A 21,972-nucleotide genomic window follows, 5' to 3' on the forward strand; every position below is an offset into this window, starting at 1 on the left:
CAAGGTATCAATGGAGAGAGATACCTCCTGGAGAAAAAGACGTGAGGGGATGGTTGATAAGAAACTGAACAGGAGCTGGCAATGTGCACTTGCAGACCAGATAGCCAACCACACCCTGCACCAAAAGAAGCAGCCTGGCCAGCAGGGTGAGGGATGGGATTCAGCACCTGTAGCAAGAGGACAAGGAGGAATGGGTACAAATTGAAACAGGGAAATTTAGGTTAGATATTGAGAAGAAATTCTTTACTGTGAAGGTGGTGAGGCACTGGAGCAGGTTGCCCAGAGAAGCTGCGGATGCCACATCCCCAATAGTGTTGAAGGCCAGGCTGGACAAAGCCTTGAGCAACCTGATTTAAGGGAAGGTGCCCCTGCCCATGGCAGGGGGTGGGGTTGGGACCAGATGATGTTTAAGGTCCCTTCCAATCTGTAAGATTCTCCAAGTAACTATTCACACACAGCACATATCCAACATGTTAAGTTAGCTGATCTGGCTCTTTCTCAGATTTCCTTAGAAGACTGGCTTGTTCACTAAGAAATGTTATTAGTCAACAGCATACAGTATTTTGGGTTGCAGGTTTTATTTTTCAGGCAAGGCTTATTTATTTTCTTCTGTTTAACCTATTAAAATCTTAGCCTGTAAGTTGATAATCGCTAGATGTATTGTCACTGGCCTCCAGGGTTCACTTTCACCTTTTTCCCTTTTCTTTCAGCTCACAAAAATCTGATTTGAAGCAGGTTCCACTTCAAAGATTCATTATGAAGTAGACACAATGATTATAGTATCATTAGTATTACTGATTGCAACAAATGAAGTAAATTGCTTCCACAGCATATGAATAGTCTAATAAAATTAATGTAAACTACAGCACAAGTAATTTCCATTTGGGTTGTGAAAAGAAACTGATCTTGAATTTTATCCATATGATAAAAAAAAAAAAAAAAAGGCTAAACTTTCTTCAAAGTGTAAAATGTGTAAAACCAATTAACAGTAGGTGAAGGAACATCAGACATTCTCTCATTTTCAACAAGTTTTCAATGTTCCTATGTAAAAACTAATACAGATGGATTTGAAGCAACTTTCCTGATATGAATAGAATTTGGAGAGAGATTTAAGCCAGGCATCTTTTCCAAGTAAAGCTTCAGCATGCATATTCTACACCACATGAAATTTTAAACAACAGCTAGATTCCTTTGCAGAATGCTGCTTATGTTCATCGATGCACACAATACAGAATGTCTCTTAAAAGAGAGAGAAACAATCTAATCAAGGTGGGCTGAGTGTTACAAATGAATGTTTTATATCTGTACCTGAGTATATTTAGGCATCATGTTTTGCCTGGACATAAGTTCTATCACCTTGAGTAAAACTGTCATGAAAATAACATAATACATACATTCATACTGCCCTCTTTTCTACAACCAAGTTGAATTCTGAAGATCTCCTATTGCTCTAGAAAAAGTTAAGCCTAATGTAAACTATGTAAGTAGAATTAACCTAATTTTGCATATCCCTCCACCCTGACTGTAAATACTGAAGTAATCTCTCAGGTGGGATTTTAGTAAAACCTTAACTTTTCCCACAGTCACATGACATGAACACTGAGTATTCTCCGTGCTTCAATAGCACAGATACTGAATCTGGCCCACTGAAATTTTCATGGACCAAAAGACCTGACACTGAAAACAGACATCTCCTACTGCTTACGTGTTTGAAGAAGTTCTCTCTTTAAATAAGTGACTAGATCTAGGAAGATGTTTCTACCTGGGATTACTAGCTGACATGTGCTTCTCTACAGACTGGAAGTACATGCTTACACTATTAGAAAAAGGAGAGCATTTAATCTTGCAATCACTAAGCATTAAATTTGCTCCACTAACCATGGACTCTTTTTTTCCAGAGGGTACTCTTCTACCAATTGCATTAAGAGCCACACTACTTCTTTATGCATTTGTCCTACAGCATTTATAACCAGATTAAGGAAAAAACCCCACAAACCAGAACCCAGAACACAATAAAAAAAATCTCCGAACACCAGTAGCACAACAAAAATCCCCCAAGCAAACAAAAAAAACCCCTGTAGCTTATTTTATATTTGCTATCTACATTCAAAAGACCCTCTATTCACTCAACAGATCTTGACAGCTTTGTACAACCTCTCAGTCTGGACAGGTTGTATAAGAGCTCTACGCCCAAGGTAGCATGTTCAAACTAGAGATCAGGCCTTTTTTGATGATAATGCTTTGGTAAATCTCAGCTGAAGGTTCTTGATGTACAACTGGAATACAGTGCCAAAGTCAGCACTCGGTAGCACAAGCGTACGTGATTTATTCCTCTGAAGTGAACATCCATTCCAGTGCATCACAATGAACATTTCTACATGCTCTTTAAACCAGAACATACTTCATTCCTCATTTTCTGTTTTTCTGCCTTCACTGTTTACTCATCAAGTACCAAATAAAAATGTGCAAATCTCAGTAGATCAGAAGCAAAAAAACTGCAGCACCAGAGCAAATATAAACATTCTTTGTTGAACTAGGCAGTGTAAGAATACACAGAAACAAAATACATGAAACATTGAGATTAGTAGTAAAATAATTGCAAAGTCTAAGCTGAATTTGTTACAAGAAATTACTTGTTTTACACATCACTTTGCAAGGTGTTTCAGAAACATAACAAGATCGGATTATTGTACATTTCTCTGGCCATAAAGTGCTACATACAGCTGCTACCCATGTGCATTAGAACAGATATGTAACAATCTTGCCACAGCTTTCTTTCAACATACATTTGCTTTGAATCTCTACTAAAAACTGATTAACAAAGACTTATAAACCATGGTACAATGATCTTTCAACAGATTAAACATTTGATTGATACGCACAGACAAGAAATTTTCTGTAAGTTTCTAAGTAGGTAATTCTTAATCAAAGAGAAGCTTTGTCCTATAACCAGGCTAATTTTTTATTGCTTGCCTTAAAAAAAATACACATCTATTATCAGAAAGAACTAAATGACCTTTTGTAATAACGTAACTGTAATCTTAGCCTTGCTTGCTTAAACTAACAAATTAAATTTGCCCTTGTATATATTATAATTCCTACTATTATCAAGAGAGGGTATAGCATCATAGGTATATGATCAGCTTTGCTTGGTTTCAAAGTCTCAGCACAATATTCAAAATTCCCATGGAGGATGAGCATGTGAGGTGAATATTATAAACAGCAGTTAAGACTAAATCAGACTGTATTTAAGGCCCAGTACAGTATACAGCAGATTAAAAAAAATAAAATAAAAGCCACAGACCCTTTGTCTGAACCCCTAGACAGAACACTTAACTCAGACATAATGTACTAAATAATACTGCATCACTGATGCATTGTGTCAGGGAGACATGCACTTTTCTGCAGCATTTGGAAAACTAAGCATCTCTTGCAGCTCTGTGGAGACCTACCTTAACTGAAGGGTTACAAATCACTCCCACACATTCATATTTCCACCATTAACAACTTGGAAAAAATGTCCAGAATAAAGCTTAAAGCCAGGAATCCTGATCAATCTTTCTAGCAAAAACAAAACAGCAGCACAGAAAGGAGACAAGCTCTAAACAGTACTTAATATTGAGTCCCCAAAACACTACAGAGGGTATTGCAAATTTGTGCCGATCAGCTGGTTCTCTGCATGAGTGCAAAAAGGCTCATCCGAAAGAACAAAGTATAACATACACAGGGAACTAAAATTGCCTTTGGAAAGCTGAACTGAAGGAAACAGTTCTTTTTACTCTCTCTTCAGTCAGTAACATCACCTGTGGAAAAAAGTACACTGCTACTTGGAGCTTTGTACTAAACTTTGAAAAAGTAAGTTTCTAAGGAATATCATTGCTCATTTTTTGTTAATTTTGCTTTCTATCTCAAATCACCCATCAAATATTAGCTGTAAGACACTCCCCACAAAAACAAGAGATCAGAGACTACATCATGCTCCATTCTGAGAGTCTGTAGTCCCAGTTATAACTCTTCTAGAGCGAATACTATTTGGAACACAAATTACAGAAGTTTCACTGGCAATTGTTGCCATCACCTTCCACAGGAAAATGAAGCAGACCCCAATCCAACAATCAGATTAAACCAAAATAATCCTAAACTGAACACATAATGCCCACGGATGCATTAAAAGTATTTCCTGAAAATATATGAGTTTATGCTCACTACAGTTTACAATCAGATTATATATATAAATGGGCAAATCTTTAGACAAGTCAGTTGGCAATATATGCTAATCTCTGTTTTGAAGTTTAGCTACAGTCAACTGCATATATTTGAAAATAAACATGCTTATTTTATCAGTAATTCAGTGTCTCAGGTATCTAAGCTTCAAACCTACATGTATATAATTTTATACAGTAACTTAGTTACACATTTACAATATGCAGAAATCCAAACCAACAAAGAAAAACAGACTTTGGATGAGGTTTCCATTTTAAACCTGTTATGTTTATTTAGCTAATATTTTTAAACTCTTACTTCTCCTGGAAATATACCACTGTATTACAGAATTATAAGCAATTAAATGACCCTGTTATTTATAAGTCATAGAAGAAAGCTGTGTTCTCAGTAACCTGAGAAGAATTGCTATAGCATTTAGATTATATTGACTGTTCAATTAGAAACTTCAGTTACTCATTTACTGAGGACACATTTTTCACCTATTTCTTTTGTCCTGATTTTGCTTGGGTGGTAGTTAAGGGCAGTGAATCACATACATGAGCACAGGTACTGTGAATTTACTGTGCAGAAGTAAATATACTGGCATTGATAAAAAATGGAAATGGAAAGTTTTGCAATAGCTAGTGAAAGAAGAGTTATTTGGTGTATACTTAAATAAAAATCAAATCTATTCTTAAGAACAGACAGCTAGAAACTGTGTATCTAAAGAAATGGGAAATGCAGTTTGATACTGTTGTTTGCATATAAGCCTGAAAAGAAAAATGCATGCACTTATAAGTATCCCAATTTTACTGCATATTTTTGGTAGAAATTAGACTAGAATATGCACATTTTCTTAACTGCAAATTTAAAAGTGGATTCACTTTTCGATGCACAATCAACTTCCCTTAATATGAATTATTCTCGTTATTAGGAAAATACATAAATACATAAATCTCCCAATTTTTTATTTACTTTGGTTAGGATCCAAGAACAGAGAATACCAACTAGGATGCTAGTCTACGATTAAATGATTGCTTCAAAAAGGAAAAGAACAATCCTTTCTCCAGATCCATGACAGGGAAGATGGGAAACAATGAGTTTCAGCTGTACCAAAAATTATTTGGGGGAGACACCAGGCAAAATTACCCAGTGTTTTCTCACTGGGAAAGACATCCTGCGTAAGTTCCAATGTGAATGTTCTCAGTGCAAGCTTTTTTTTTCAAACAGGTTAAATAAATCTGTCAGGATCAACTTAAGACTGCTGATTCTACTTTAGAACAAGGACATAGTGTCCTTTGTAGCTCTGCTTTTCTACAACTGAAAAATATCCCCCGTAAGCACTTCTTTGGAATCAAACAGACCTGCAAAGACATTATAACTGTAGCCCTGCTTAGCTTCATCTGACAGAGTAAAAATATTGCACTTCAGTTAGGTTCATTTTGTTCCCAAAATGAAATTAAATCAAAGATGACTAATTCTTTCCTCTGGAACACAAATTTTAGAGTATGGTATGCCAAATGTGGGTAAGGTTATCTGCAGACATTGCATTTTTGTTCCAGAGGCAAAAAAGTCTCAAGTGTACTTCAGAAAATCAAACTTTCAAAAAATGCAGAAATTATCACCAGTTCCACTGCATAACCAGCATCTGTTCTCATATAAAAAAAAGTGTTTTCATTAAATTTTATTGCACCATCACCTTTTTTTTAAAAAATATCCCCCATTCAAGTAAAATATTAAATTATTTTTATCAAACAAAAAACAAGGTCTTCTTTAAAACAGCACGTAGATACAGTATAGGTGCTATACAGAAAAAGTCTAAAATAATGACATACATAAAATCAGAAGTGACAGAAAACAATCATTATGTTCTTCTCTATGATTAAAAAAAGATTGCAAAAAGATTGTGTAGGCTATTTATTGATGCATGAAAAGCATCCCTCCTCATTCAAGGTGTTGAAGCAGGTGACACCTTCAAGCTGTCAAGTGCTGCATGAATTCTGAAGTGCAACCTGGACTCCATGGAGTATTCCTTGTAGTTGTTTCTGCAAAATAGACAACTTATTTTAAGAAAAAGATGTTTGGAGTGGATTGTTTCTACTTCGTATGTTCACAAGATAACAGTCTTCATTCCTTCAACAGATTGACAGACAGATGAGTTATGAGACATTTAAAGCTACATCCACAAACTGAGCAAAGAAGATTTAGACCAGTACTAAAATTAAATGTCCTGATAAACTGAACCCGTGTCTTCAATTCAACTATATTGAAAAGTTCTCCAAATCAAGAACACAGATTTATAACTACTTGTATTTTGCAAGGAAGCTGTCAAGAAGAAAAAACGTGCTTTCATTGCTACAAATACCCAGCTATACTTAATTTACAAGGTCATTAAAAAAAAAAAAATCCACTTACTTTGCGGTTTCTATGTATCTTATTGCTTTTTCTCTCTCATCCTGTTGTTTGTACAGAAGACCCAATTCATACAGGGTGAATGGCACCAAGTAGCTGTCATATTTTATTTGCTTCTCACTAGAAAACCAGAAAAATATAGAAATGATTACTTACAAGCGTGTCTCAAGTGAACAGTTAACTTTTAAAAGCAATCACTGCCTGTAACAGCACATAGCCAGAAAACCACTCTGGAACCTTTTTTACTGGTTAACTCTGTACACACAAATAAACAGACTTAAAGCACTGTAGCAGCCCTAGACATGTAGAAAATAAAACTGAACAAAACGTAGGTATTCAATTCAGAAGACTATTCCTTTCACCCATGCACTTTATGAAGAACTGTTGTCTTTAGATTTTTTTTAATATCTCAGCTATAAAAGCCTGCCGGTTGCCAACTACCTTTGGAAAAAGATTTTTCAGAAATAGTGTTACTTTAACTTGCAACCAATCAACCCCCTCTGCCCCGTAACTTGCAAAGTGCCTGACTAAACTCCCATGGGATCTTAGAAAGAGCAAGAGAAAACAAGACAGCAAGAGGATTAAAACACACATAATTCTCAATATCAAATTTTATTATTTATTAATTTTTCTAAATCACTTGTTAGAAAAATTGCACATGTAAAAATGCTTCTTCAGCCCAAATACTTAGAAACTCCCAAGAAGTTTTCAACTACAACCAGTACCTGACTCATGTTTTATATAGAAAAGCTATTACAGGTGGTATGGATCTGACACCTGAAATATTTGATAAATCCATAAAACAGGAAAAACAAGTCTTTGAAACATGTAACAACAACTTTTCATCTACATGGGGAAGCATTAACTACTGAACTACTAAATACTGAATTAAAAAAACCCAAACAAACAGGAAACCTAAGTGAATTGTCCTTACCTACAGATAGCTCTGCAAATACAATTCCAAATGTATTTGTATATGTTACCTGACCGTTCGACTTATTTAATCTAAAACACCACCACATATATTAAGCTATATTAAGTGTTAAATTGCTACAGAAAAATACAAGCAAAGTTTTCTGGTTCTCTAACTACTTCAGAGGTATTTTAATTCCAGCTCCTTAACAGGATGCTTAATTATTCAAAATTCTAACATGACAGGTACAACAGGAGTATCAGAAATGTTACCAAAAGCTATAAAATCCATTTCTGTTATTTTTTTACCTTTGAATTACTTTACTGAAACATAATTCAGCTTGCATGAGTCTTCCCAAGTGTTTCAGGCAGAGGCCTTTCAGTAGCTGCAACATGCACGCATCATCCACATAGTATTCATTGTGATCTAACAGTAAAAGCGAGATATGTCAAACAGTTTGAAGACATCATGAAAAGGAAAATAAGATTTTCAGTATGTATTCAGTATGCATGAAGGGAGTATGTATTCAGACTCAGGACCTTGTTTCTCATGTTCTGTATCTCAAAATGTACATAACCTTCAGGCAGGATTTAAAATACTGTCTACTAAAGAAGATGCGTACATGACATCCTTACCTTTCTCTTAAAAGATAGGCAAAGAAGAAATAAGAAATTGAAACATTCAACAAACAGGCATAAACTGTCATTAACTACAGATTTCTTACTCACAACAGCTAAAACTAGAGTGAGACAGAAACCATTGCATTATCTTAACAGCTTCCCCTGTTACAGACAGGCAGACCTCCAGTAGTACCAGTAACATAAAAAAACCACAGAAAACCACACTACACCTCTATCTTACAGAGCTCCTCAGAAGCATCATTTTGCAGTACAAATTCAAGAAACCATGTTTATTAGTAATTCTGTCACCCCCAGTGTTTAAGAAGCCTCAGTAGTAGTGTATAACATTTGAAAAATTCAATGAAGTTTTATGTTCAATAAGACTGAAGGTATCAGATGAACGAGGGTGTTTGAATCAATTCAAAATTTACTTAGCAAGTATGATCCTTTTTAGTTCCCCTAGTTTGTAGCATTTGCTGGGTACAAGGAAGGAAAAGAAAGGAAAGAAAACACATATGGATAGACAGATGGCACCACATATATTAACAATTCAGGAAGCAAAACACTCTCCCTTCAGATCATGTTGTTTACAACTAATTACCAGCTCTCTAAGGTCACGTTAATTTTTTGCTTAATAGTCTGCCAAAGAAATCCTATGTAAACAGTTCTGAAACATGCAAGACTAATGCATTTTAGGATTCAGCAAAGTGCTTTGCCACTACGTTCATCCTTATTTCTGCCTGTGTTTAAATCCAGAAAGTCTTGATAGATTGTAACTGACAGACTGCGCTTTTAGTGAGAGTACAAGTGCAGCACATGAGTACTTTGCATTCTCTCTAGCCTGTTTGCTAGGCTAAGCTATTGGATTCTGTGCCTCTCTCCTGAAGGACTCATTCCTTGAAATTATGGGGGCATGCACTGATGTCAGTAAGGGCTCGCCAGTCTTTAACAACTTCAACTAGTATCTCCCTGCTATTTCCCAAAAGAATAAAAGCTATTATGCCAAAACATTAACACCAAATGACAACAAACGCACAGGCCAATTTAACACAGACAACCTTGCAGTAAATGTGGGAGAACCATCTTTGCAGCTGCAGTGCTCTGAAGTATCATTACCAGGATTAAAAAACATGCAAAAAAATGAATTTTTCTTGAAGTTACGTATTTTTTTTTTTATGTCTTGGAAATAAAAAACCTGAAAAAATAAGTTTCCCAGAAATCCTGTGGAAAAAAACCAAACCAAACCAAACCAAACCAAACCAAACCAAACCAAACCAAACAACCCCCATCTCAAAAGTCTTTCATTTGTACCTTCTACCATCTCTATTTTCAGCTCTATACAACATAAAATTACTTTCAATCCTTGAGAGATACCATGCTGTGCCTATTCACTTGAAGCAAATGAAATAAAAACAGTTCTAGGAAGTCTCAATCCCTAAGTGACCTTAGTGTATAATCAACACCCTTTTTTTACAGTATCTTAGCAATCCTTTGATGCTACTACTAGAGACTAAAACCTGTCTCTTAAAATTGTATTGTAACCTTGTCATACTCTGCTAGCAGCCTTAATCACTTTTTCTTAGGGATTCAGCAGCAACTCTGGTAAGCAGAGTCTTTATTTTCTCTAATTCCATATCTCTAAAAGCAGATCAAGATCACATATATGAAGTCCAGAATAAAATTACATTTGACTGAAGTTATTACTAAAAAAAGACACAAAGTATATACACTTCCAGACTACCTCCTGTTTGCAAACAGTGAATTTCCACAAGAAAAACACAGTGGTTTTATTTCTGTTGCTTTTATTTTGGTACCTTGTACATCTTCTTAGGGATTTGACTGGAAATTTACTTCACTGTTAAAACTGATGAGCACTGCCAGTACAAACCTCTGCAAAATACAGCACTGGATTTCCAACAGGTTCTGCCAGAACTCTCCATGTGGGGCTCATGGGAATTACTTTATTTGCAAGTACCTTGCATATCACTACAGTTTTGCTTTAACATCACAACAACAAAAAAGGAAAACATTTGAGATTTAAGAGGCACACTACCGATTCTGCAGAAAAGTGAAGAGCACCACAAAAAATAAAGGAACCCAACTCAAACATGGCATGCAAGTTACTCTAATTTGGTTTCTTATACCATCCAGATTTGACCATTATATATTTCTTGCATGTCCTTATATAATTTCTTATGCATTGCCTCAATTTACACTGTAAATCATATTTAGATATATCTTACATTTCAGAATTGCTGTTTTAACCATTGGTAAAACTAAGTTGCTAAATTGTTGATAAGTGTGACTAAAATCTGGGTTCAACACAAATTATTCTTAGTGAATTATCATTTAAAAACTTCCACACGCAAAATGATACTATTTATTCTAGAAAAACTCCAAAGAGGATTCTACCAAAAAATTCACAACAGGTGACAGCACCCACCTGATAAAATCTAATAAAATCAAGGACTTGTGCAGTAAACCAGTTGCAATAATGGAATTTAAATTCTTTTTGGAGTAAGTTATGTGCTGATTCTCTAAACATTACCCCAAGATGCAAAACCATGGTCGAAGTTCATTTTTTAAGTGTAGTTTATTTTACAACTAGCAAACATGTTTTATTTTGCCAGAAAGTAGAACAAAAAACCAGACTCATTCATGCATAGCACTTCATTATATCTTTTATACTTAGTCATAGTCTACACTGCATGTGTCCTCTGTAATAAAGTTAAGTGTGATATAAATTGGTCTAGAAAAAGTATTTTTCAGACATTTTAGTCATTAGCAGATCATGGTCCAAGAACACTCTCAAAGACAAGAAAAACTAAGCTAGACCAGTCATGTTCTGTAACTAATAACCTCATGTCCTTGAGTTTTCTGTATTCGTCTGCAGCATCAATTGATCTGCATAAAGAACATACTGAAGAACCACTCCTAACTTTCATGTTCAAAATTTCCATACTTGGACTTAATTAACACATTGTCGAAGTCAACACTCATTTTGCAGAGTATCAGAAGACAGAAGCATAGAAAAATGTCAGCATTTCTTGTAAGATTATTAATTCCACCTTAATTGATCACTTACTAGTTTCATTTTGTAGAGCAGTTTCTTCTTTTTCAATTGTTACCAGTAAGTTTTCAGTGAGGTCCGCTCTTTTGCCCACAACTGCAAATCCATTCCAGACATACATCATTTCCTGACCAAAAAAACAAAAACAACCCTGAAGAAAAAATTGGTAGGAAAAACTCATGAAATTGCATAAACATTTAACTAAAGAGTGCCTCTGAAAAGGCTGTTGTGGAACATTTTGAGTACATAAAAATACTACAAAAGTTTGTTTTAAACAATACAAAATGTTTATGAATAGGAAAGGAAAAAGTATGTTGAACGTGTGTTGGCAAAGTTAACCTGGGTTTCCAAGTTTTGAATGTTCTGAACCTTTTTAATGGATCATACTATCATGTATTTTCACAGATCTTCAAAAATTAAACTGAACAGATTTTATCACATGACAGTTTACCATGACCCACATAACACATCAGCAAAACTGGGTGGTTTGGTTCAACTTGTGGCCTCTGCCACATGAACTAGAGAAAGAGCTAAAAGTAGTTTCTTTCTATAGGATGATAGCTAAATTTGGTGTGCATTTGAGTGTGTGCTTGTATATACAGTATACTTATATAAGTATGCACACAAAAACACCCTCTTGTGTTTATATATATATAGATGCTCTAATCTATAGACTGTTACCTTCCATACAGAGCAAAACTGGAAGTAGATACAACTTTCTGGATAAAAATGTGATTCCAGTAGGCACATCCAACATATGATTTTACTACGATTTCTACAAAATCTTGTTGGAAAAAAACCAAGGCAAATCCGGAAACAAATCTTCCCAGATGCCTCGGCACAACAGCAAGCAATATGCTTGTTTTGATACATTATCACAGGGTAAAACTTAAGGAGAATGAGGTTAAGCTACCCAACAAGGAGCTTTGACGAGATCTTTACTCAGTCATCACAAACTAAAGCATCATTTGTTCCATTGTAATTGTAATTACACCTCTAAAATATGAATCCTAATGTCATTCTGAAGCTGATACAATACATTGTTGAAATATTTCCACTTCCATTTGTATTGTAAATATGTGGGTTTGCAGAAGGAGAAAAAATCTGGCTCTCTCAAAATCTGAAATAGTGTTATTAACACCAACTACATCATGCTAGATTTGTTTCAATTCTGCAGTCTTGTCTAACTTATACATACTGAAATAAACCATACACTATGTTTGATTATGCTTAATCCATAATGAAAAAAATTCTTAAATTAAAAGATACTGGATTTGACAGCAAGACCAAACGTATATACTCACAGCTTACAAGCACTCTGCTGTACAAGCTCAAGATAACTTTTACTTAGTCCACTACATGCAATTTAATATAGAATAAATTTTAGAACTGGTGGACTAGTTTTCTTTATACTCCTCTTTCTATATTGATGGGCTTTAACATAAGAAATTCCTTCTCGAATTAGGTTTTTCACGTACAGTTGTTGGTAAATTATGCATGTACAATGATTTCAGCATACATATATGAAAAGTATCATTGCTGTGCACATATAAACAGACTGTGCAATACTAATGCCACTAAAGTTAAAATATGGGAAATAAGAATAGCATTCATAAAGTATCTTTAACTTCTGCATGTTTTACTCAGACTTAATATGAGGAAGGAAAAATAGTACAACCAAAACCAACCACCACTCTTCATTTTTATCAGAAGAGCAAAAGTACTGAAGTACTTCATAACTTCCTAATGAGTCTAGAAGACAAGGACTAAAATCATGCCAACCTAAAGAAAATGAATGCAGGTTTCTGTATGACTGAACTTTTCATGTGAAAAATTTGGCACTTGTTTCGGACTGCTACTTAGTTGGTAGTATGATCCAGCCCCTAATACTTTTCATAAAAATCGCATTGCATGAATGCAGTACTTCTTCAAAAAAAACTTCAAAAATGCAGACACATAATACCTAACAATATTATTCCTCCCCTGTATAATGAAGTATACTGATTTGTTTTCTGTTTCAAAAGGATGAAAAACAAAGCAAGAACAAATACCAAGGCAGGTAGTATCAGCTTCACTGGTTGAGGACATGCATAGCGTCGAGCTTTCCTTACTGCAAACTTCTCAGTTGGGATAGATTTTCCTGCAATTCTCTGTTTTAGACCATCCACTTGCCTACAAGAAGGGAAAACGGAAAACATAAGTTGTTTATTGCTTTTTTTAATCTCATTTCAGTTAGCAAGATTTACTGTTTGCCTCTGAAATATAACATCTTAAAATTGTTTTACACCACACAGACCAGAGCTGTAGGATATATCTTTGCTGATAAAAGCAGTATTTTAAATAGTCTAATGCTAAAAGCAAAGGGAAAAACTGAAACATTTATGGTTATAAGCAGGAAGTAAGTCACACAAGACAAATACAGGGGGGGAAAAAGAGTGTACATCCAGCTGCTTTATAAAAGTTTACCTGAATAAAGACACTACGTCCTCACCAGTCCTCTTCAAATCATCCTCTGAAAGCATACACAGAATTGCTGCCTTCTGGAATACATATATTGCCTATTTCAAAAAGAAAAAGCAACATATTACCACATGTAATTTGCTGTGTTCAATCAATACACTAAAGACTCAAATCTCACACTCCAAATGCTGCAGCAAAGTGTTTCCAGGAATTCTCAGGCAGGTAGAACTACAAAAGTTTAGCCTTCCCTTTGTCACATAGTTTATGCCGCAATTTTATTTTCAATGTATTTACTAATAATTTTAGTTAGTTAGTCAGAAAGTTAAAGGTGCCTCCTGCAAAGAACAGGAGAATTTATTATGCAAACCACTGGTAAAGAGATGGGGTTAAATGACCCAACTTGTTCCAAAGTCCATTACTGTTATTATAGGATCTATTACATGTAGAGACATGCTTGAAAAAAACAGACAGAAATATCTGAGTACTGATTCAAGGAGAGTTCAAAAACCAGGTTTTGCAGACGAAAAAAAAAAAAACTCTCTTCTATCCATAATGCTATTCAAGACATTTGCACTTCATGTTGAATATACTATTCTCTTCCTCTTTTGCCAAGAATTAGATGCTATAACCCTTTTTCTTTAAGCAGAATAAAACAGCAATCTAGGTAGGAATAGACAATAATAATGCATAAAAAATTATTGACACATTGTGCTTGGTTCATACTTTTGAAAAACATTTTTACAAGGAAAAGGTTATCTGATGACCCAGCTTTTCTTGTGAGACTCTGTCTTCTCATTTTGTCTCACTAAGCATCTGCTGAGTAGGTGTGTCTGTTTATAAACAACTAACACCATTTCTTCAGCCAAGTTTTACTAGTGAGTGTCAGAATTTGACTTGAGAGACAAGTTTACAGTTTTTCTATCCCTCTTCTTTCTCTCAGCTCAGGTAAGTATCTCCATTTTTGGAGGGACCAAAGCATTGCTGCTTACAGTTCTGCTGCTTCAAAGCATGAAAGAAAAGTTCATCCTCAACCACCCAGTTAAAACACTTTGGAGCCATTGAGTCTTTGCTTGTGAGTTTCTCAAGAAGGCAAGAATTACACTTATTGTGTAAACTGAAAAGTAACTTTAACTGTAGAGACAACTGGTATATCACAACAATGTCCACCTGCCCATTTACCTTAGACCACCTGCTCTCTTTGCTGAGCAGGTCTGCATACCGATATGCTTGAAGCCAGTCCTGCTGGAAGGTGTAGCACCACATCAGTTCCCAGTAACAGAGATGATGAATCTGTTTCCACTCTTGCTGGGCTGCTATGCAGTCTTGGAACCTCAACTGTGCCTATGAGTAGTTAAGGAAGAATGATAAAAACTGGCTCAATTACAGCTCCATGTGAGAGCCATGTCTAATTACAGAGCAAATCCTTACCTAGCACCCAGGTGGAGAACACCTGACAAGTAAAATGAGATAAACTTCCCTTTCAGTCTCACTTAAGACAGAGGGCTGGAATCAACATTGACAATGAATGTGAATAGGGATAACAGCATAGTTAGCAGTCCAACCGATTCTTAGATTAACTAATTTTTTTTTCCCCCTCAGGCTGAACACTAAACAAAAACCTTAGAAAGAAAAAACTGATTTACCTTTTCAAAATTTCCTTTCAGTGTATCTATTCTGGCAGCATAAAACAGAATAATGGAACCCTTGAAAGGACATGAGAAAAATAACCAGTTAGGATTTTGAGCTTAGGGGAAGTACATTTCTGTTACAAAATTTATTGAAAATACGCACATTTGGAAATTTCTGGAGGTAGGGTTCGAGGAGACTGTCTGCTTCCTGAAGGTTGGCTTCCCCTGTACCTAGAAAACATAACAAACCAACCTCAATGTACTTAAAAAACCCCAAGTTTCACAGATTAAGATTTTGTTTTCAAATCCTATTATGACTTTGATAGATCGATGGATGATGGCTTTTATGTGAAAGCAGAATGACTTCATCATTTTGTGTTTCTATAAAACTAAATTCTTTTCCCAAAGACACGAAGTCCTTTTAAGATACTAAATGTCTGTAAGCAGAAACAGACTAGAATTATAGGAATATTCTTTAAGCTGTTCCATTATAGATCCTAGTTATATTTTTAAATCCCTTTAATTGCTTTAGCAAGTTAGGAAAACATTCCTCAGCTGCCTCTTCTCCTAATTTTGAAGTCAGTAATGAAATACAAGTGATACTGGAAAAAATGAAGTTCTCCTTAATTTCCTGATGAGCCTGAGGGACAAGGACTGAAATACTTAAAAATTAAAGAATGTGAAAATACATGGCAAAGAAGCATACAGAATTAATTACGACTTTTAGCTCTAAATGGCAAAAGCAATTAATTCTGGGTGTATAGGCTTTTTTCTGGAGATAGTTTTCACAATATCTGATGTTAATTTATGGATAATGACTTTTCTGAACTTAATACTGTTTTACAATATTTTGCTATCATGTATTGAGACAGCCCCGCAAATCAAGCAAGATGTTGGTATAATGCTATCTACCCTCACTGTTTCTGCATACATAGCTTTGTCATGGATATTAATTTCAGATCATAATTAAGTATACAGCAAACTCCTATTTGGCCACAATTTTGAAATTCAGTTATAGAAATAAATCACAGTATCTATTATAAGGTGTAGCATGACTGAAAAGCTACACAGTGGGTCTCACCAAGGATTAAGGAGACGTAAGTATGATAAACCAACAGGGTGAAAGTACACAGAATGGCCCTCAAACTGCTGCCAGATGCGCCTTCCCGTAGTTGGCAGAGGCCCAACTCCTAAGGAATATCACAAACACATGCAGAATTAACTATGAGTATACAGAGTTACTATGAATTTTTTCCGGCTAACCAAAATTCAGTTTTTGTTTCAGATGTAAGTATTTCATAATGCAGTATTTATTATCTCAAATCCAACACAACCCTCTACCAAAACATTTCTGTCACAGCTAATAGCACTCAGGAAGAAGAAGGCTAATCTAACTCTTAATAAAATCACACATGCATTTCAGTGCTCTGGTGAAATGGGAACACCACATGAACCATGCAGACACACAGGCCTACAACCCTTCCCCATTATTTTCTGACTATGAGCCTTTCAGAATAACATCCTTCAACCCACATTCAGTGGGAAACTCTCACAATTGTTCCAGCGCTACTTGTTGGTGTGAGTCTTCCTTCACAGAAAACCCTGGTTATCCTCAATTCTCTTCCATCAAGTCAACCACTACTTTGAGGTTCTGACCAAAATATTACCTCTGCTGATACATCAATGTCTAAATAGAGATCCAGATTCATGGAGCCTTATGCAGCTCTTAACACATGAGACTTCCCTTACTTTCTCATTTAGACCCATAACAGCTTGACTCTTTGGGGCTGTAGAGATAAGCTCAGAGCTTCCCTGCCCAAGAGCAGTGACTCCTCAGACACATAACTTTGCCTCAAAACAAATATTAACAGATCAGTTTTACTGTGTAGCAACTTGATGAATTATAAGAGAATTCAAGCACCACACAAAAAAATTGTGATGATATTTCAAAATCATTTGTTCATTTTCTTACAGCTTTTATTGTGTTTTAGTCAGGGAAAAATGTTTATTATGGAAGAGCTTCAGCATGAACCAGGTCTTTCAGAGGAAGAAACGGAACAAAGAAGTCTCTACTGAAGTTTAATTTTACAAAAGGAGAACCATATTGCAAGGTAACAGCAATAAGACCACCTGGTGACTGTAGCACTAATAACTTGTTTCATTGTATACAGTTCTGTGGGTTATTTTGTTAGGGTTTTTTGCATGAGTTTTGTTTGGGTTTTTTCATTTCTTATGGCCATAAAAAAGAGTTTTGAAGAGCTGTAAAACACTTATAAAACAAGTCTAGGTTTACAAAACAAGGCTATAGTTACAAATACTTTTCTCATCCATGAGATAAAGATGTACCTAGATTCCAGAGTGACACATGATATTCAGAAATTCTTTTTTCCAAACAAATGGGCTGGGATTTCGGGTGGAAAAATGTAGAACTGTGATTCTTCCTTCAGTTACTGGTGTGAGGAACGTTACCTCTGACTACATCAACTAAAAAAGAAAGCTGATATCCTCTACATCCTTACAGCTTTGACAAGCCATCTACCCAAACATCAGGATCAGCAAAAGGAAAGGAAATTGCATTGGAAATATCTCCTCTGAAGTAAACTGGTCATTTCCCAAAGTTGTTAAAGAGAGGGTATCATGTGTGCTTTTATGCCTGTATCGTCTAGTCTACCTATCTTTTCAACAACACTAAAATACTGATAAACAATAGAGATTATACTTTTACTGTGGAATATATGACATTAAATCCATCCAATCTTTTATGGGAGAAAAAATTAATTAGAAAAAACAAGTATCAAATCAAATACCCTATTTCCAGAAAATCCAATAAATTCTAAAAGTCGGAGGATCCTTCCTGGTAAAAGTGACAGCATCTGAAACACATTTAAAAAAAAAAGGACAATTAAAGGCATGTACACTTCAAAAAAGAAGTTAAATAGCTATAAATGTGAACCAAAAAGGCCGGCTACTATGTTAAATGCTACTACACATTAGTAAAAACGTAAACTGCAAAAGAACTTGAAAGCAAACATGCATGCTCTGAATTCTGATGATCATTCAGCGTGAAAAATGTAAGACAGAATCCAGCTGTACTTCTTTAGATAATGACAGATGTTTCTATCTTCAGCTGGTCAGAATTGCTTCAAAATTGTGGGCCTTTTCAAATGAACGCATTATTGATTTTAGTATTACTTACAACCTACAACTGTCATCTTCCTTTACCATTATTTCATTTTATTGGGAGTATCACAGAAGCTCTGCTTGTTTCTCCTGTGTGAGCACTGAATTAGCAGATCAGTGAGCATAATAGTTTTAGAAATACTAGCTGTTGCTATTATCCTTTAGCCTTCTATTATATGCACTTTTGTTCCCTCTGTAACTGCAGCCTTTATATCTTACACAACAGAAAATGTATAAACACCATAACCACCTTTCCAATGAGCATTAAGAAGCAGGTCTACTTGAGAGTCAGTTTTTAGAAAGCTCCATTCACCCTAATACATTCGGCCCATCAGACACTTCTTCTGTTAAGCCTCCTACTGAGCAGACTCCATGAAGGAGAGGTCAGGGCACTTATGAAAATAGTTGCTTGAATTTTTAAGTCTGGTACAGATAGACCTGAGTTCTTCTGACCATATTCAAAACTGGTCATCTCCAATCTAGAATGATACAGAAATCAACACGCTGGCAGAAATCAACTTTCACCATTGCCATGACAGATGTGAAAAGGTAAATGTAGCAAATTGCAAAGAAAATGCAATTTTCTTTTGCACGAACTCAGTAAGCTACTGTTCATTCTTTTAACTATAATTATCTATGTCAATCTAGAGTACGTCACTGAAGCAAAGAATTGGATGTACGGGGGAGTTAGAATTAAACAGTCACTCCAGGTATTCTGTAACCACAGCACAAGCATCTTAAAAAATCCTGCTACACACAGGTAGATGCAGCTGTTTTTTCACTTCAGAAATACACACATTAGTTACTCGCAGAGAATGAAACAGTTCAGAACAAACTAGTAGAAACATCCAAGAAAGCATGCATGCCAGAAGTTGCTGCTGGTTTCATATTTCATAAGACCTCCAAAGCCTCTATCTCTATTTTACAAATGTCTAAATGTTAAATCAGTTACAGTACTGTTTCTGCAAAGAAAGACAGTCCTACAGAATTAGCCCAATGGCCTTTCTGTAGTGGAAAAAGTCATACCAAGTTGAATGCTCCAATTCCAAGATTTACTCCTCCTTCAAACTGGTAGTACGTTTCATTTTTGCTTTTGTTCCCCTGAGTCATCTGTAGCACCTGATGACATTCTCTTGAGATGGAGAAAAAAAGGAGGGAAGGGAAACACAACATAGAAATTATATTACGTATAAGAACTATGATTGCTACAAAAATATTCCTTTCTATTTTGGGTGCATTAATACCACTCCAACTGCTTATATCAACACTGAAGTTAAGTGTCTTCTAATAGCTTACTTGTATATTTGGTAACTTGTCCTAATTTTGAGGCCACCTTTGATAAAGTTGATCATATTTTCATCCTGGAAGAAAAAAAATTAACTGTATGTACAGTATAACTGTATAAATATAGTGCGTTCATTACACGTAACACATACATAAAAATCTTCCAGCTACATTTACATTTATTTATAAGTCAGTGGTCATTGGAAACACTAAAAATGTTTTTCAGTTACTAGATGTGTCTGTAAGACTGATGTTAACACTTGCTCTAAGTTGTCAGGGAAACATTTCTCTGGTGTATGTTACAAATTTTAATACTGAAGAGAGAGGTGAAAAAGAGAGTCCAAGTGTTACTTTTAGCCGAATTCCCAATGTATATAAATGAACCAAGAAAGGTCTCCACCAGATGGTGCTGTAGGAACTGTTTAGAACATTTGGAAATGGCGATTCTCACACATCCAAGGAAGCCTACAGAAACTGGCAGAAGAGAAACTGAAGAATCCCCTAAACAGATAAATCCCATCGCTGATCAAAAGTAAGCACATGTGTTACTCAATATATGGGCTTACTAACCTCTAGAAAAACCAAAACAAAACCACGATGTACGTGTCAGCAAAACTAACTTCCTGAAAAGCAAGAGAGTATCAGTTCAACAGGATGGTGTTTTTTCTCCTAGAGTTCACACAAAAGGGGAACATGTGCTGGCATTTCAGAAACGTACATTTAAATACTTAAGGACAGTATATACACCGTGGAAAATGAAAAAGTATCAAAAAAAAAAAAAAAGCCTCTGAATGATCAAACAAAGGAAATTCTGGCTTCCATAAAGGACTGCCATTTCAGAAGACCCCATCTGTTTTGTCTGAAACACTTCAAGTGTTTCAGTACAAGAATTCTACTTCCCTCTGAGTGGTTACATTTTTGTTATCATCACTATCCTAACATGAAACATGGTCAGCCAAAGACAAAAAATATGGGGCAGGACAGCAATCAGCAGTGCTGGGGTATTACAGTCAAAAGCAATACAGAGGTGGGGTTTTAGAGAAAATATACATCTAAGGGGTTTTTTATTATTTTATACAGTCCTAACTCACCTCCTTCAAAAACTGTTTCAAAATTCTTTTCATGCTTAAAAAAGAGCCCACCCACCCAGCAAAAATACAGAGGGTTGCTTCCACTTGGTTAGTAAAGGAGAAAGCCAGTTATAGGAAAGACAGACATTCCATTAATTTTATTTCCTGACACTTCTGGCCAAATACTGGATCAAGTAGTGCATAAATATTTGCCAAAGGAACTTAATCTGATCTTAGTATCTACGTGCTTTACTTCTTTCTTTTATTTATATTGGAAGAGATTATCTAAAATATATTCAATAAACATGATATATACAATAAACATATGTCAAAAAAGTATAACTAACAACTCCTGTTTTCAGGAATCAAATTTCAAATTGAATTTGAAAACTCTGTAGCATGAAGTCCCTGAACCACAACCTAAATCAAGAGCACCAGACAGTACAAAATACCAGATCTCTCTGGGAGCTGAACTGTTACCTCAGCAATGCTAAGGCATGTCCATTTTATAATCATTCATTACTATACTATTCCTGACACCACATCAAAGTGCATAGAGAGCAAGACTGAACCGGAAATTACACGTGGGTATCAGCTGAAGTTTTGCTAGCTGTGACACATTCTACCTGTTTGTGCAAAAAATGACTTGCACTTTCAAACAACACACCTCCTCATACTTGAGCGTATTTTATACCGGCACTGGACACTGATGTGATGCAAATCATTTAAACATACCACCTTGCATAAAATAGCAATATACCTTAGGGTGATACCTTGGTACCTGAATATCAATAATGTCTTTGCTTATTCACACAAAGAAAGAGAGAACTTTGCTGAGCAGCACAGGATTTACCATACTTTCAATCATCGCCATGAAATAACTAGCAAAAAATTTGGTTTTGAATATCACATCTATTGTTGGAATGATGTTTTCCAAGAACTAATCCCTGTCCATTACACTGCCACACAAAATCAAAAACTGACTTTACCTGTACGAAGGTGAGAGCTGCTTTCTGTAATAAGCACTCAGCGTAGCAGATTTCAGCATGCATTTCCTCTATATAAGAAAGAAAAGTTATTTACTATCAGCAAAGTCATTGTCAATATTGTCTTCTTGGGGTCAATGGAACAA

General features: G+C 35.5%; 1 protein-coding gene across 2 annotated transcripts in view; it reads right to left on the reverse strand.

The window, feature by feature from the left end:
- Positions 1 to 2,405: 2,405 nt before the first annotated feature.
- Positions 2,406 to 21,972, reverse strand: part of TTC39B (tetratricopeptide repeat domain 39B) — a 76,396-nt gene continuing 56,829 nt past the window's right edge. For both annotated transcript variants that reach the window (XM_069001169.1, XM_069001170.1), the window contains exons 6-19: positions 21,830 to 21,897; positions 19,783 to 19,847; positions 19,513 to 19,618; positions 18,114 to 18,179; positions 16,388 to 16,496; positions 15,470 to 15,537; positions 15,322 to 15,381; positions 14,858 to 15,019; positions 13,685 to 13,776; positions 13,270 to 13,390; positions 11,234 to 11,345; positions 7,837 to 7,954; positions 6,619 to 6,735; positions 2,406 to 6,248 (exon numbers count right to left, since the gene is read on the reverse strand). In XM_069001169.1, coding sequence (XP_068857270.1) covers positions 6,152 to 6,248; positions 6,619 to 6,735; positions 7,837 to 7,954; positions 11,234 to 11,345; positions 13,270 to 13,390; positions 13,685 to 13,776; positions 14,858 to 15,019; positions 15,322 to 15,381; positions 15,470 to 15,537; positions 16,388 to 16,496; positions 18,114 to 18,179; positions 19,513 to 19,618; positions 19,783 to 19,847; positions 21,830 to 21,897 — 1,361 coding nt within the window. In that variant the 3' untranslated portion in view covers positions 2,406 to 6,151. The remainder of the gene's footprint in view (positions 6,249 to 6,618; positions 6,736 to 7,836; positions 7,955 to 11,233; positions 11,346 to 13,269; positions 13,391 to 13,684; positions 13,777 to 14,857; positions 15,020 to 15,321; positions 15,382 to 15,469; positions 15,538 to 16,387; positions 16,497 to 18,113; positions 18,180 to 19,512; positions 19,619 to 19,782; positions 19,848 to 21,829; positions 21,898 to 21,972) is intronic.

Source organism: Aphelocoma coerulescens, assembly GCF_041296385.1.
Source record: "Aphelocoma coerulescens isolate FSJ_1873_10779 chromosome Z unlocalized genomic scaffold, UR_Acoe_1.0 ChrZ, whole genome shotgun sequence".
NCBI lineage: Eukaryota > Metazoa > Chordata > Aves > Passeriformes > Corvidae > Aphelocoma > Aphelocoma coerulescens.